This window comes from Leptidea sinapis, chromosome 1 (assembly GCF_905404315.1).
Source record: "Leptidea sinapis chromosome 1, ilLepSina1.1, whole genome shotgun sequence".
NCBI classification, from domain to species: domain Eukaryota; kingdom Metazoa; phylum Arthropoda; class Insecta; order Lepidoptera; family Pieridae; genus Leptidea; species Leptidea sinapis.
In genome coordinates, this window is record NC_066265.1 from 12,254,000 (window position 1) to 12,270,732 (window position 16,733).

General features: G+C 35.7%; 1 protein-coding gene across 2 annotated transcripts in view; it reads left to right on the forward strand.

Annotated features, from left to right (window-relative positions):
- Positions 1–14,479, forward strand: part of LOC126966830 (lysosomal acid glucosylceramidase-like) — a 44,057-nt gene extending 29,578 nt beyond the window's left edge. Inside the window, exons 6-12 of one of the 2 annotated variants that reach the window (XM_050811089.1) lie at positions 2,524–2,684; positions 3,511–3,634; positions 5,554–5,667; positions 7,604–7,751; positions 8,560–8,639; positions 11,075–11,352; positions 14,337–14,479. In XM_050811089.1, coding sequence (XP_050667046.1) covers positions 2,524–2,684; positions 3,511–3,634; positions 5,554–5,667; positions 7,604–7,751; positions 8,560–8,639; positions 11,075–11,352; positions 14,337–14,442 — 1,011 coding nt within the window. In that variant the 3' untranslated portion in view covers positions 14,443–14,479. The remainder of the gene's footprint in view (positions 1–2,523; positions 2,685–3,510; positions 3,635–5,553; positions 5,668–7,603; positions 7,752–8,559; positions 8,640–11,074; positions 11,353–14,336) is intronic. The other variant, XM_050811098.1, reaches the window with a different exon arrangement.
- Positions 14,480–16,733: the final 2,254 nt, after the last annotated feature.

The following is a 16,733-nucleotide window of genomic DNA, read 5'->3' on the forward strand; positions in this document are numbered from 1 at the left end:
GGGACAGACCATACGCCAATGCAAAATTATGCACAGATCGCCCTGCGTAGTCTGTGGTACGTGATCTAAGCCATTCGGCATTGTGCCAGTTGAAATCACCCAAGACCACGATTTCAGCGGAGGGGATCTGTGCAAGCACGACGTCAATTGCCGCTTGAATGCAGCCCATGAGATGATCGGTTTCTGCGTTACCACTATGGGACCTGTAGACACACGCATAGATACGGACGCGGTCGTCTAAATCTACGCGGAGCCAGAGAGTAGACAGGTCCCTACCCTCAAAATTGCCGAGACGGCGACAGCAGATATCCTCCCTAACGTACACATATACCCCGGCATGAGGCAAAAAGTTGTGCTCAATTTTGTACCCGGGGTACGTTAAATATGACGTATCGCTAGGTCGAGATATCTGCGTCTCCGTAAGGAAACACAAGGCCGGCTGCGCCGTCTCAAGGTGGTGGTGGACGGCGATTAAATCGGAGTGAATTCCCCTGATATTGCAAAAGTCCACGTTGAGCGTGGAGCGGGGTGCCGTGGTGTTACTGCCTCGTTTGTCCTCGGTCATGCGCGGTTCTGTGCCCACCCCAGAATACGAAGGGCGGCCCGAGCGAGAGTGCTCGGGAAGGGATTCTCCGGCTCTGATAGAGCCGGTACCGTCCTGGGGTAATATCTTTTTACGGACCGCTCTCATAATTTGTGGGGGGGGGGGGGAAGGGATGGCCTCCGGTCCTCGGCACTAGGCCGCTACTTCACGCCGGTATTCTGTGCGAGTGTGGTAATTAACCCGGACGAGTCTGGCCCGATTGTGCTGACGTCATAAGACGGCAGCGTGACTCTCCCACTTCTAAAAAGCCCTTAGTCGCCTCTTACGACACCCATGGGCCTGGGACTCCCCTATTCTTTTTACGCCCCGGGGAAAGTACAGGGCTTTAGAAGTACGAATTTAGAATTTAAAGATTATATGAAGAGAAGAAGTAAATGAATACACATGCCTCGGTCAAACAGTAACATTTAAGGGTTGGCAAGACATAGAGATAGAAAAGAGGATACAACTAGGATGGAATAAATTTTGGGCACTGAAACATATACTAAAAAACAAAGACGTTCCTTTCAGCTTAAAATCAAAAACATTTAACAGCTGTATCGCTCCCTCGCTTACATATGGCTGCCAAACCTGGGCGCTCAATAAACTAAAACCAAGCGAAAAGACTAAAAGTGAACGTCTATTTCGTGGTCGCCATTCGAGGACTTTCCTGCCCCACCGGCCATCTGTCCATCGAACTATGTGCCTAGTCAACTGCCACTTCAGTTTCGCAATCATTTAGACTATGTCGGTAACTTTGGTCCTCCTACTCAACTCCTCGACTATGCTGGGGCCATATTCAGCTTTCAGAGTATCCGTAGCATTAACTCGGGCGAAGCAATAATAATGCACAAAAATTGACCAATCAAAGTAAAAGTCAAATCAAAAATATTTTATTGACATAAAATCAAAAGATTACTCGTCAACGTCAATCACAAAAAATACAATTCAGATAGATATATAATAAAAAAAATTGACTCCAGTAAAACAATACGAGGCGAACCACAAAATCCATAAAAAAAATTATAATACTATTCAATTCCATATTGTAATATCCATTACGTAATCTTCAATACTGTAATAAGCTTTCGACATAAGTCTGCGTTTAATAAAACATTTAAATTTATTTATTGATGATTCAGATACACTTCTTGGTAATTTATTGTAAAATTTAATACCATCGCATGCAAAAGAATTGTTTATTTTACAGAGCCTAGTAGGGGGCACTATAAGCTTGTAGTTATTTCTAGTGTAGAAATTATAAAGTTTATGTACGTGCAGGAGATTGCTATAAATCCATTGGCCGTACATGCTTATAATATGAATATCTTTGAATTTTTCCTTAGAGATTCTCGTGGGCTCAATTGGCACGTACAGCTCTTTTTTGAAGTATGAAGATATTATTTACTCCCGCTGCACTACCCCATAGTATAATTTCATAACATTGACATAACGCTATGAAAATAACTAAAATAGACAAGTCTTGCTATATCCATGTCAGTAAGTTCTCGTATCCTTTTTACAGGAAAAGTTGCTGAACTCAATTTTACCACTTAATTTCTTTAAATGAGGCCTCCACTGAAGTTTGGAATCTAATATTTTACCTAAAAATACTGCATTATCATCAATTTTCAATTCAGTGTCATTAATATTTACTTTTGTATGTACTTGCGTTACATTAAGCAACGTAAATTTCAAACATTTTGTCTTAGTTTTATTCAATGATAAATTATTCATAATATTGAACCATTTTGATATTCCTAACAAAGCATTGTTTATTTCATCGCACTGATCTTGCTGACCATTGATTTTAATAACAAAAATGTATCATCGATAAACAAGACTATATTTTGATACTTGTTATTTATATATCGTAATGGTATACCATTTAATATCCAATTTTTTATCAAATAATAATGAAGTAAACTATGAAATTTTAGCTGCCGTTGCTCAGTGAAATTACGAAGACATCTAAAGTACCGGTGAACATTGTAGCGACCACGTGGTCCCCACCGCCTTGGATGAAGACCAACAACGCGTATACCGGCGTTGGTCAGTTGAAGAAAGAATATTATCAAACGTATGCTGATTATCACCTGAAGTAAGCAATAATCATTAATAACAGCTACAAAAACCGAGTGTTCTTCGGACTACACGACTGATATAAAACAAAATATGAATTTATAAAATTGTTCAAGAACGAAATAAAATTACCAAATAATCAGAAAATCACTGTTCGCGTAACGCTAGCGTTCATTAGTAACTATCTCGTCACGCATTCACCAGCTTACTCCCCAAGTCAAGAAAACACCGTTCGCGTAACACTAGCGTTTGTTCGTAACGATCTCGTCACACATTCACCAGCTTACTACACAAGTCAAGAAAACACCGTTCGCGTAACTCTCGCGTTCGTTCGTAACAATCTCGTCACACATTTATCAGCTTCGCGTTCGTTTGGCAGCGATCGGCGATTTCATGGCGTCATATTTGTTTTGTGAGAGAAATAATGAAATGAAATAAAATGTTATCATTCATTACTTCTTAACTGTGGTAAGTATGTTATTCTATGAATTTATTTTACTTTCGTAATTAGCTCATCTTTCCATTACACAAGTCGGCAGTTTAATGTTGTACCTATATCAAATTGTAAGCAAATATGTCAACAACAAACGCGTGCGTACCGTTTTCGTATCGAGAGAGCAACTACGACCAAAAGGGCCAATTGCCTCCATTTAGGCGATTCATTTTCGGTGCGCTAGTGACATATCTACCTCTTTTAATATTATAATATCATTATGTGTGCCCGTCTTTTTTTTTCTTTTTGACGCTCAATAAGTGACCCTTTCTTGAATAAAAAAAATTGTTTTTTTATTCACCTTAACATCTGGTTTTGTTACATATCTAACATTTGCATTTTCATCTTTCAGATTTATTGAAAAGCTTAGTTCAAAAGGATTTCCAATATGGGGTATCACAACAACTAACGAACCGACTACCGGATTAATAAATGCCTTTAATTTCAATTCACTTGGATGGACTTCTGATGAGTTGGTTAGTGTGATATTAAGCCGCATTTTTTGAAGTTACACATATTTAGAATCGTTGTGATTTGAAACTCAATGAAGCGAAAAAGCGAAACGACAGAGATACAAACAAGTAAATGTATAATAAGAGGATTCAGCCGGCAGAGATTGTCTTATGTGTGACGCGAGTATACCTTAATATATTCTGACGTTATGTGCTCGACGTATATACATAGACACCAGGAGACCAAAAATATGGTAGCGGTGATAGTAATGTGTTTCATAGCGATTGAATTCATGTATCATCCTAGCAAGATGTACCAGGATTTCATATGCAGTTTAGAGGTTCATGCACAATGCAGGTTTCACTTCTAACATTTGTACTTTTTACGCACGCTTTTTTTTATGTTAAAGATGTTATGTTCTTACATGATAAAAATAAAAATTAGCCGCTATAACTGAGGAACAGTTGCAATTCGGCATGTCAATATTTAAATATATTTCAACATTTTCCAGAACTTCGTATAACGCTCAGAAAAACTGGCTGGCTAACCAAATATTTTAAGTAAAATCTTTGCAAATTTATGCAATGACAATACTCAAAATAAACACGACGAAATAAAAAATGTAAATAATTAACAAAAGTTACACAAAGAATTATTAATTTACTGTACACATACACGGATTAGGAAAAAATAAGGACTCCGTGTCACCTTACTTAACAGTGTAGCACCAAAACAAGCCGATCCACGCGGAAATACATAGCCCCACGCACACACTTACACTACTACAGGCCGATAGGCGGCCATTATGAGAATTGTCATCGTCTGTGACAGATAAGTTTGCGTCTGAATAAAATATTTTAAAAATGCCGTCGTGCGTTATGAAAAAGTGTAAAAACGATACTATATAAGTATTTGTGGCCATATCATATTATGATTATTTAAGGGAGAAAAAATTGTGTAACTAGTGTCCCCCGTAACCGCACACACACTAGCATAACGGTGCTTCATTTGCTAATATCACGGCGCGGAGTCCTTCTTTTTTTACTCGTCCGTGTACACATACTGTAAATCAATCAGTTTATGAACATTGAGCAGAAACTGGAACAAGTGACGTATGCTGGAAGTTTTATGCAGTTATTAAGCAACTTAGCAATTATTACCAGTAACGCTTACATAACTACGTGATACCTTCGTTGGTAAGAAATACCTATGTTTCGCTGATAATTAATACTACTAACGCACGTTGCTTTTGCTGAGCGAAGCCCTAAATTGGAATGTTAGTATTTCTTGCAGCATTTCGAGTCAATATTCTAAGTGAAAATGGAACCTTGCAAGGAACTACAAGCTACTTTTTAAACGTTCACTACTACTTTTTAAAACGTTGTTTTACGTTATCATTTTATTTGTATATTAATCCTAGAAGTGAGGGTTATCACTTTAAAAACATAAGAAATGGTTAAGATTTACAAGAGCGACATCTCAAGTCAATTTCCTTATATGCAAATATTGGGGTTGAGCAGGTTATCAACTGTAAAGTAGATCCTGTAGATGAAGCCACAACCTGAGAGTTGAACAAGATACAAGATTTTATGACTATACGTCATTCGAACGGTTAGCTCAGTTGGCGGGCTCGCACGGAACGCGAGAGGTTGTGGGTTCGAGTTCCGCATCGTTCATAAAATTTAGTTTTCTAATTTTATTTGCTCAAGCTGCTAGCTAAAAGGGTTCCATATATAAGAGTTTGAATGAACAGCATTTTATAAATGTCATATAAGCAGAGAGAGGTGAGTAGGGAAAACTTGGCGCCAAGTAGAATACCATAAAAAATAACTATGACAGTTTGGAAATTAGAGATCTTACTTATTAATTTATAAAATTAATTACTTCATAATTTAACTGATTAAAATTATGTTTGTTTAATTCATGTTCTTTATGGTTTCAGGGTAAATGGATTGTAGGCAACTTGGGACCAACAATAAAAAAATCTAAATATAAAAACGTAAAAATCATGACATGTGACGATCAGCGTAATACTATTAAGGATTATTTTATTGATGTTAGTAAAACATACTTATTACTTAGATGAAGTATCAACTAGATTTGTCGAGTACGCTCGTAATAGACAAACAACCCTTGACAAATAAAAAAGTGTGTGGGTACTTATGTATACACGCAAAAAGTCATACTTCTTTGGCCTCACAAAGAAAATCGTTAGAATTATTTATTAAATAACGAATACGGCTGTACGGGTTTGAACCCTTTGCCTATCCTAAGAATAGACGAATAAACCAAGAAAAATAAAAGAAATGTCGCAGATGTCAGAAAATTTAAGGAACCAACTTCACCCTGTTGCTTTTGTGTTACAGTGATGCGCGCGCATTTTAAAACTTCACTCTCATAATTTTTTCATAACGCGCATAAAAAGTATAATTTCAAAAAAATACGCAGTGTAATTAGGTTGACAAGTTTGGCTTTTCTTTGTTGATTATGATGATAGTAATTAACAGTTACCTAATCTAGTAATATTTATCTATTATCGAACTTACATGATATGAAAGTTTATGTTTCCTGATTTAGATTCAGTACTTTTGTCTTTGCACTTTACTATAATCACACAAAATTTACAAACATGTTTTGTTTTTATCAAAATAAGGGACGAGACGTGCAGGACCTCAGCTAATGGTAATTGATGCCTGCCCATTACAATGAAGAGCCGCTAAAGATTATTGAAAAACACAAAAATTCTGAGCGGCACTTAAATTGCGCTCGTCTCCTTGAGGCATAAGATGTTATGTCTCATTTGCACAGTAATTTCACTAGCTACGGCACCCTTCAGACCGAAACACAGTAATGCTTACACATTACTGCTTCACGATAGAAATAGGCGCCGTTTCATATCCGCCGCCCATAATCTAGCCGGCAGAGGAGCCTCGGTAGTGTTATCCAATGTTAGTGCAGTAACAAACAAAACAGAAAGTGACATAGGCAAACAATATCACTATCATCCTTTTTATTCTTTATAGTTTATTTAATTTGTGATCTTGTACGTTAGGCATTATTATCTGCATGTCCCTTCCAGGTAGATACTTCATCCTAGTATTACAATACAACAAGAGGTAGGAGAGAGAGACGGGTAACGGCCATCTTAAAAAAATCTAAAATAAATGGCTGGTCAGTATGTACGCTTTAGGGTAGGGTGCTGGAATTCTTCGGACATATTGCTCGTACAGAGGGATCTTGAACGGCTGATGGTGACAGGCAAGGTAGATGGTAAACGTCCCAGAGGACGCAGTCCCACGAGATGGTCGGACCAAATACGATCTTCTCTGAACATCAACTTCAACAATGCCCTTCATGAAGCTTAAGATCGCAGCAGATGGAGGGAACTCGTACAGGGAGAAATTGATGCAGCGGGGGAGTCACGACCCTCAGTAATGAGGAAAACGACGCGAGGAGGAGGAGTACGCTTTAATGTGACCGGCTTTTTGTATTGTTTAGCTCGAATTATGACCCTCAGTTGATTTAAATCCGAATTGGCCTTACCTTTGGCTTACTCGCAAACTTGAGTCTTCTTGAGTTAAACTTAACAAGGTCATTTTACCGGCGTCTTTCAGACTCGTGTCAATAGAAGATACCTCTCGACGTAGTCATCAGCTAATTAAAAAGTAAAATGTTGTTAAAAATTGCCTTTCGTTATTAAATACGGCCAGAAGATGATTATAATATTAATGAGAATAGAAAAAGAAATGAGTATCCATTTTCCTGTATTATAAAATAACGTATACAAACCCTCTCATGTTTCTTGCACCGCTTCTTCTCTCTCAGAGCGCCATTTGTTTTCGAAGCGGTAGTAGTATCTAGTATATTAGAAATGACATCAAAAAGAATTCTAAAGGAATCAATTTTGAGAAAATAAATGCCTTTATGCCTCATGAACTAATAATTACGGTAATATGTTTTTTTTATTAATCTCTAACTTATTTCAATTACAGATAGTAAAGAAATATCCTAAAGCATTAAAATACATAGACGGTATTGCAGTTCATTACTACAGCGATGGTAAATTCGCGCCCCATATTTTGGATGAAGTGGCCAAAACCCATCCTGAGAAGTTTATTTTGTGTACTGAAGCCAGTGAGGGTAAATGAAATTTATCAACTTACTTTGGAAGAAATTACAATATCTGAGGGCGCTTTATTTAGCAATAATATAATAAATTTATAACTTAAAATGGACACAATGCAAAAATAAAAGTCCCGAAGACAGGACCGTCCAGACACCACCAGCAGCGCCCTTTGTTCACATGTTCACGAGCATGACGCACGGCCACACTACAGTAATAGAACAGAAGGTACTTTAACTACATACTAGAGCGCCGGAAGTAAAGCACGCACACATACACACGAAAACACGGCCGCTAAGCAATCTTGGGAAGACAAAACTTTTTAATGCTACGCCGTACGCCGCTGAAACTGGTCGCAGTCTGAGTTAAATTAGCTGCGCCCAAATATAAATTTCAAGGAGACCGTACAGCCATCGCTTCCCTCGCACATATCTTAGGTATCGACGGTAGCAACCCGCCCCACGACGCCACCACAAGCAGTACCATTTAAGCTTAAGCGAGCATAACAAGCGCTGCCCTGGGAACTCAACTATGAAAACCTAAAGGTGGTGAAATCTTTGACACTCATTTTGACCTAATGAATAAATAAAATAGATTTTCCTTTGTGTACCAATAATACTGGCAGCATTAATTTTGCGTTTGATAGCAAGATTGGTCCATTTTCCGAAATAGTTGCCAACGCTAAAAGTATTTGTACCTATATCGTATTATCAACTACGCCTTGGTCTCCACTTCAATCTTATGGTGGTATGGACACGCCGTTTTTTCTTATTTAATGTTGATAAGGTGAGACAATTCTTTCAGATGATATAATTATGTTTCCAGGAACATTTAATTGGGAAAAGTCCGATATTGCCTTGGGATCGTGGCGTCGGGCAAAGACTTATATCAGAGATATAATCAAAGTAAGTTGGTTAAAGGTTGACTAAAGTTGGTTGTTGTAGAAACCTTTCCGTCACTCTATACCACTAACGTACAAAAATAACTGAATCCCAATCTCCTATTAAAAGGTCGTCAAAAATGACCGAGCGGCGTTGTGTGTACGCATATATTAATTTATACAGATAACATTAAAACATTCCTTCAAATTAACATCTTACATCGTGGCATTAATGTTTATAGTTTTAATGTATACGCTCATTACAAGCTCGGACGCGAATACGAGGCACCAACATTTTGTTTTCGTCATTGAAACTACTATTTATTTATAGATTGAAAACATCAAGTTGGTGAGACAATTTTGTTAATTTAAAGGGGCACTTACCTGAAATACGACATTTTTAGTTTGGATTTGCTATTATTCGAACAGTCAGTGAACACTTTGTCATTGCGTGGCGTTGTATTCAAAGCGCGGTCGAAACACTACTTAATAAAAACTCCACCAAATAGACGCGTGGTCAGAGTTTTGCTTCAGACAATAAAATTGTAAGTCAGTTAAGTCAAGGTACTTGGAATTTGCGGCAATGAGTAAGTAGAACATCTTCTCCATTAGTGTTGATTCACTTGGATTTAGCGCGACACTATGTAGGTATATCAATACCACATCTACACACACATGTTCGTACGATCCTTTTATTTCGGTGTATGTGTGCCCCACACGTAACTTCTGTAACTTTTAAGAACTTTTTTTAAAGTTGTCAGCAACTTTTTAAAAGGCATAAAAAGGCATTTATTTTTTCAAAATTGATTCCTTTAGAATTCTTTTTGATGAAATTTCTAATATACTAGATACTACTTTCCCAACGCAAATAAATGGCGCTCTGATAGACAAGAAGCGGCGCAAGAAACTCTCCCAGCATTCTTTTTTTGCGCTCTTTTTAATAAAAATATACAATTTTGTACTGTCATTGCTATTGCTATAAAATAATCATAATGTAGTCCCATGCTGTCCGATCACTTAGAATTTATTTTTACATAATGCCTGAAGACTGGCTGGGACTTTGTTATAAAAGTGTATAATATGTATTATGTATCTTATGACGCCTACTAGAATTAGTTACAAGATTATTATTATTATATTAAATTTGAACATGAACATCTATATAACAGGAAACAGTGACATTCAAAGTTATATGTGACATTTGATGTACATATTTGAAAATAGTTAATAGACAGATGGGAAGGATTTTTTTTTAATTATTCAATGTTTAATTACTCAAGTGCTAACCCTGACTACTACGTCAACTTTCCGCTGCACCCACAGCCCCGTCTCTTCCCAAATGTGTCCCTATTTATGGCGAAGATGTTCTACTTCAAATTGTTTGATGTTATACTTCTTCTGGCGCATTAGGGTAAATTATCAGACTGAATTTTTACAAGGCCCGCACAGCGTCACGCAAATTCGACACCCTGACGTTAGCTGGTCAACTGACTGACTTAGAAATGACATCAAAAAGAATTCTAAAGGAATCAATTTTAAGAAAATAAATGCCTTTTTATGCCTTTTAACTAGGGCATTTGTATCATACTTCAGCTACCAAGCCTATTATAACTCATATGTCTACAGAACGACAACCATTGGACAAGAATGAAATGAATTTTTATAAATATGATATATATAGAAATGTAAAAAATAAGATAAAATTATAATAAAGAGAAATAATAATAAAACCTATGTATTTCCAATCTACTATTATTTTACTTTTATTCTTGCAGTTATATCTATGATTACATGCATTATATTAAATATTACTTACTGTTACAATTATTCACATAAATAAGAAAATATATAATTTTAATTTGTATTAATAACTGTTGCTATGTACTGTCTTCATCATTAATGATTGGAACCCCTTCTTGGATATAGACCTCCTCCAGCTTGTTCCATGCCACTCTGTAAATTCCTATATTTTCCATAAGTATCCTGCTGTCGGTTGAATGTCTTCTATCCACCTTTTCCTAGGACGTTCTATTCTCCTTTTTCTTATTGGTTAACAAAATATGTCACGTTAAATTACCTTCGTCCGTTTTATTGCATTTCGATGATTTAGCGTTTCTAGAATAAGACATTCATCATCAGCCGGGAAACGTCCACTGCTGGATAAAAGCCTCCCCCACAGATTTCCACGACGATCGGTCCTGTGCTGCCCTCATTCAACGTATTCCGGCGATCTTGACCATCTCGTCGGTCCATCTTGTGGGGGGCTTATCAACACTACGTCTTCCAGTACGCGGCCATTCGAGGACTTTACTGCCCCAACGGCCATCTGTCTGACGAACTATGTGCCCTGCCCACTGCCACCTCAGTTGCGCAATCATTTGGACTATGTCGGTAACTTTGGTTCTCCTACGGATCTCCTCATTTCTGAATAAAACATTATCTTATTGCTTTTCATTACAGGATATGAACCATCATATTGTTGGTTGGCTGGATTGGAACTTATGCCTAAACCCACAGGGAGGGCCAAACTGGGCGAATAATTACGTCGACTCTCCTATTGCAGTGTTCGCTGACAAACAAGAGTTTTACAAGGAGCCTATGTACTATGCGCTGGCGCACTTTACTAAGTTCATACCCAGAAACTCTATACGGATTAAGGTGAAGTCTTCCACCAAATCTGTTGAAAGTGTTGCTTTTCTGACACCGAGGAATACCGTCGTCTTAGTTTTGTTCAACGAGTGAGTAATATATTTTTTTTATTGTAAGTAAATAAGGGACGAGACGAGCAGGACGTTCATCTGATGGTAATTAATATGCCTTGCTCATTACAATACAGTGAATTCTGAGCGGTACTACAACTGCGCTCGTAACCTTGAGACATAACATGTTAAGTCTCATTTGCCCAGTAATTTCACTAGCTACGGCGCCTTTCAGACCGAAATACAGTAATGCTTACACATTACTGCTTCACAGCAGAAATAGTCGCCGTTTTGGTACCCATAATCTAGCCGGCATCTTCTGCAAAGAAGCCTCCTACTGGTAAAAATAAGTTTAACTTAGTTTTTGCAAAGTCAAAGTCAAATAAATTTTATTCAATTAAGCTTAAACTAAGCGCTTTCGAATCGTTACCACAAATATTTCTTTCAAATTACTGAATTAACCATATGTTCGTAAAATGTTGAGCTCATAAGAGAACAAACAAGAAACTCAACGGCCACTCTTTTCAATCAAATAGAGGTATTTCACAATTTTACAATGGCTGTAACACTACTGTCTGTTTGTCTGTTACAACTGTCTTACCATAAATACTGAAACTAAGAAAAAAATCCTTTGCTAATAACACAATAATACATAAATATAAAACAATTAATAGTTATTTATGCAACTGTTGTGTAATAAGGGGTATTAAAACACGAATGTGGATTTATCACACGAAGGCAAAGCCGAGTGTGATAATAGTATCACATGAGTGTTTTAATACCTAACTTTCAACAGTTGCATACAAGACTTTATCTACACCCAGAATATGAATCCTCTAAAAGATTCTGAAACAGTTAGCTTACTGCTAACATTAAAACAGCCAGTCCTAGTAGTCACCTAACATCATCCATTACTACAAATAAACTAAGTACTTATTAATGAAAGAAATACTTATTTAAGTAGTAATTTACATTTTGTATAGTGCAATAATTAAAATTCACTTGAGTATTATGCTCTTTTGCAGAGTTTAAAATGAATCTGTCATTTTTTGTAAACAAAACAATAAAAATATCGACGAAAAATTACGGGGATTCGAATAACCTACTTTTTTTTACGGCGCGCGACCTTCTGGTAGTGTGAAATGCGCGTAAACGAAAATGTTCTTTTTTTTAAATTCATACAGGTACCACGCATCGAGCAATAAGAATGTGGCTGTCTGTTAAACTCTTTGAGCATGAAGAGATTGAAAAAAAAAATAGGAGTGTTGTTATGAAATTCAGTACAACATTACAACACTCGTTTGGATGATGTAATGGTTATTAGAACATTGGGTGTTTTAATGTTGGCAATAAGCTAACTGTATCAGAATCTTTAATAGAGGATTTAAAGCATGGGTGTAGATAAAAATATAAAAAGTTTATTCGAAGTGGTCTCCGTTGGCTGCAATACTGGCCTTTACACGTTGAGGCCAGTCATCAATATAAGCACGCACTCATTCCATGGGAAAATTCTTCACTGCCAATCGTACGGATTGTTTTTGGGACTGCAAATCATCTTGGCGTTTAGAGTTTATTTGCATCCAATATATGAGTCGTACTAAATAATATAAATTACTTCGTAAAAAGCAATAAAGAATAAACTGTATAAATATAAATTATCGTATATTGCATGCATCAACTTTTAGAGCTTGAATTCATTGTTTGTGGATGCTTCGTGAACGTGATGGTCGTGATAACTGCCACAATTAGTAATTGCATCCAACAAGTACAATCATTTATGAACTATAACAGGTCGACCTGGCGCTAGTTCATGAGAGTTTAGCGATATAATATAAGCAAGATGTACAATATAATAATAATAATAATAATAAACTTTATTGGCAACATAATTACACTGCTAAAATAGGTCATAAATTATAATATAATAACTTTAACAAACAAGTAATTTTAACATAATATATTAGACTAAAATTATAAGTTAAGCAAACTAAACTTACACTATAAAAACAACTAAAAAATAATTAAACCTCAGTAAGACCTCGTAAAATTAAAATAAATAAAACAATTAGATTGAGGAGCAGTGCAATCACTTTAGTATTGCCAATCGGAAGCCCACTCAGTATACGTCGAGCCTTCAGAGCCAGAGAGAAAAAATATCACAGAAAGTATTCAAAACAAATGTATTACGAAATTTAAAAGAATTGTTAAAATACTTTTCTGTGGTAACCATTATTACTATTACAAAAAATTTCATTCTTAAGTCTGGGGACCAAGCCAATGGCCTTGAGGAATCGAGCGATGCTAAGTTACCTCTCTCGCAGAATACAAGATCGCCATAGTTTTAATTCAGAATTAGAAGCATTTTTAATTTATTACTGACATAGTACAATTTTATTTACAAAACAATGTTATGTTAAATAGTATTGGTGTACCTACACTAAATCTTCGTACAATATCTATCTAGATTGAATAATTGTTAGCATGACTCCAACTGTAAAAGTTAGAGGTATTTTGGTGATTTTTTTTCGCTCCGTATTAAAAATAGAATTTTAAAGAATAGATGAATTTTCTTCTCATATTCTGTAGATATATAATTATTTCTTGTAAATATTGTAACTATATATCTTAATATAAAACATCATGAAAGAGTTTCAATTCTGCGCTTATTTGACGATTTCTTTAGATAGCAGCCCTATAGATACACAGAATGGGAAAGGGGCGACCGCTGTCAGACTATTTAAATTATACATTTATTATCTATAGTATCAAAATTTTATCACAAGAAAAAACTAGTACTACTAACTCCTAGTAATCATCTACATTTTTTTTTTAAATATTGACTATCTTGCAATCTGCCTAATCACTTGGCATTTGGCTAGAGGTTATACAGTTCTAATTAGTCTTGGAATAGTATTAGTCCAGTGACCAATCCTTTTTTTTTAATGCCAATATCTTATACAATATTGAGGTCTTGAGGGATCTACAATATAAGACATATTTATGATACTTTGATTATTTTTCAGTAACAACAAGACGTCTCTCAACATTAAATATGGCGGGAAGACAACGAAACTGAATCTTATAGAAAAATCAATAACCACTGTTGAGTTTTTGCACGAGAAAAGTTAAGAAGAAAACAGAGTTCTTAATAAAATAATGCAACGAATTGACTTTTATTTTTTCCTTCTATTTTGAATTATTTATCTTAAGTATTATACTCAAGTATAACTTTATATCAATTTTATTTGTAAGGCCGTCAGAATTTTTAAAATGTTTCTAATAAAAGAAGTAAAACTTCTGACTAAAATCTCTTTCGGAAGCTGTATTTGCACAGAATTCATATTATATTGTTTGTGACAAATTTTTGATATTTTCAAAAGTTAGTTTGTAAAGTACATGTGTCATGGTTGACATGAAGTTTTCAAATGTATTGCTCCCACTGACCTCTACTATACGACTGGACTGGCGGCTGTCAATATGCTTTTCTGCATGTAGCGAGAGTCTGCGGAGCTAAAATGTAGTAATGACAACTCAGCAAACATCGATAGATGGTGGGAAACTATTTACAAAAAAAATGTGTAGTTGTTTTCGTTGGTTCTTGAAGCATAAATAACGCGAAAAACGAACGAAATTAATTCAAAATGCAAAAATACATCAGAGTATTATACGTTCCTTCGCAGCCATTTGTATTATACGTCAAAATTAGTTCTCTGGACACTCGCGAGTGGCGCTTCAAATAGGCACATAAAATTTGCTGTGAAACATATGGAATAGCCTGTTCAGTGGTATTTATACAGGTCACCACAATAAATATAACAGTACTTGAACTTCATATTAGAGCGCCCGAATCGACGCACGCACACATACACATGATTTACCCGGCCACTAAGCAATCTTGGGAAGACAAAGCTATAGATTGCCACGCCGTACGCCGCCGAGACTGGTCCATTTTACCCTGGACTACAAGAAGTTTTATGGTCTGGCTACCTCGCCTCAACACGTGACCGAAGAAAATAAGTATGTGGCACTAAACTATGACCGAAAAATGTTGCTTTATACCTAGATCAACAATTTAGCTAACTTTGCCGCATTATTACACAATATTTGGTCCTTAATAGTTACAGTTTCGAATGGTGTAATTAAACGTGATGTTTTCTGAAATCCGCTATAATTCACACATGAGAATCCTTTTTGTACTTTTCGCTATTCCTCGTAGTTTCGGATTTGTCCATCCACGCCATCTACAAGGTTCAAGGTTACAAGGTCAGGAAAGTTAGCCCCCCAGTTTTTTTATTTTTTATTTTTGTTTTATTACATCGTTAGTTCGCCATTTGTTCTTGATTGTTCTCTATAAACATTTGTTTGGTCTCGATTTTTTTTTTAAATTTGCAATTAATTAAAAGTTTGTTAGGTTACGTTATGTTAGAACAGTTAAAACAATGCACGAGCTGAGCGTAGCGTGCCGCGGCAGCGGCCGGCGAGTGCCAGAACCAAATAGTAGGTGTTTCCCCCCATTTTTAATTAATTGTTTTTAAATAAACAACAAAAGAACAAACAATTATTTATAGCGAACAATTAAGAACAAACTACGAACTAACGAAATGCGATATTTAAAATTCAAAAATAGAAAAAAATTTTTTTTGGGGCGCTAAGTTTGATGAGCCAATGGGAGATACAATAAGATTTTACTGTCAGTGCTAGCAACATTACACCGATATAGAATGATTCATAACATGACGTCTTGAACAATAATTGAAAATGCGAATTATTGAGGGTATTAGGTCAACGATAAACTGAAACTCTAACAAATAACTTTATTGAAATCATAATAATAATATTTATTTATCATGATGAATTATTCTGTGTTATTTAATACTAAGGAGGCAAATTTTTGACAAAATATTAGATTCGTTTTATTTTTATTTATTAATAGCTGACCTGACAGACGTTGTTCTGTATATTATAAATAAAATAATGTTTTTTATGAATTTGTCCATAATATTTCATAACTGTTGTTGTAATGAAATTGTTTCACAGCAGAATTATTTCATTGTTCTGAACGACGGGGGCCACATCAAAGGATAAACTAAATTATTGTTTTTATTTAATTTCGAGCATTTCCATGTGTATTTCTTCCACTTCTTGACTTTCACAAATAATTCAAGACCAAAATTAACAAAATCGGTCCAGCCGTTCTCAAGTTTTAGCGAGACTAACGAACAGCAATTCATTTTTATATATATAGATAGATTAGATTTGTATTCGTAAACGTTAACTGAATCTGAGCCGGGCGTCAACAGGATTTGAACGACAAGCTCGAAGCTACCAATATTGTTCAATCAATTCTAAAATATTTCTACTCATTTTCTATTATGCTTAAAGGGGTTTTCTATGCTCTGTTCTATTATATTATGATGTTT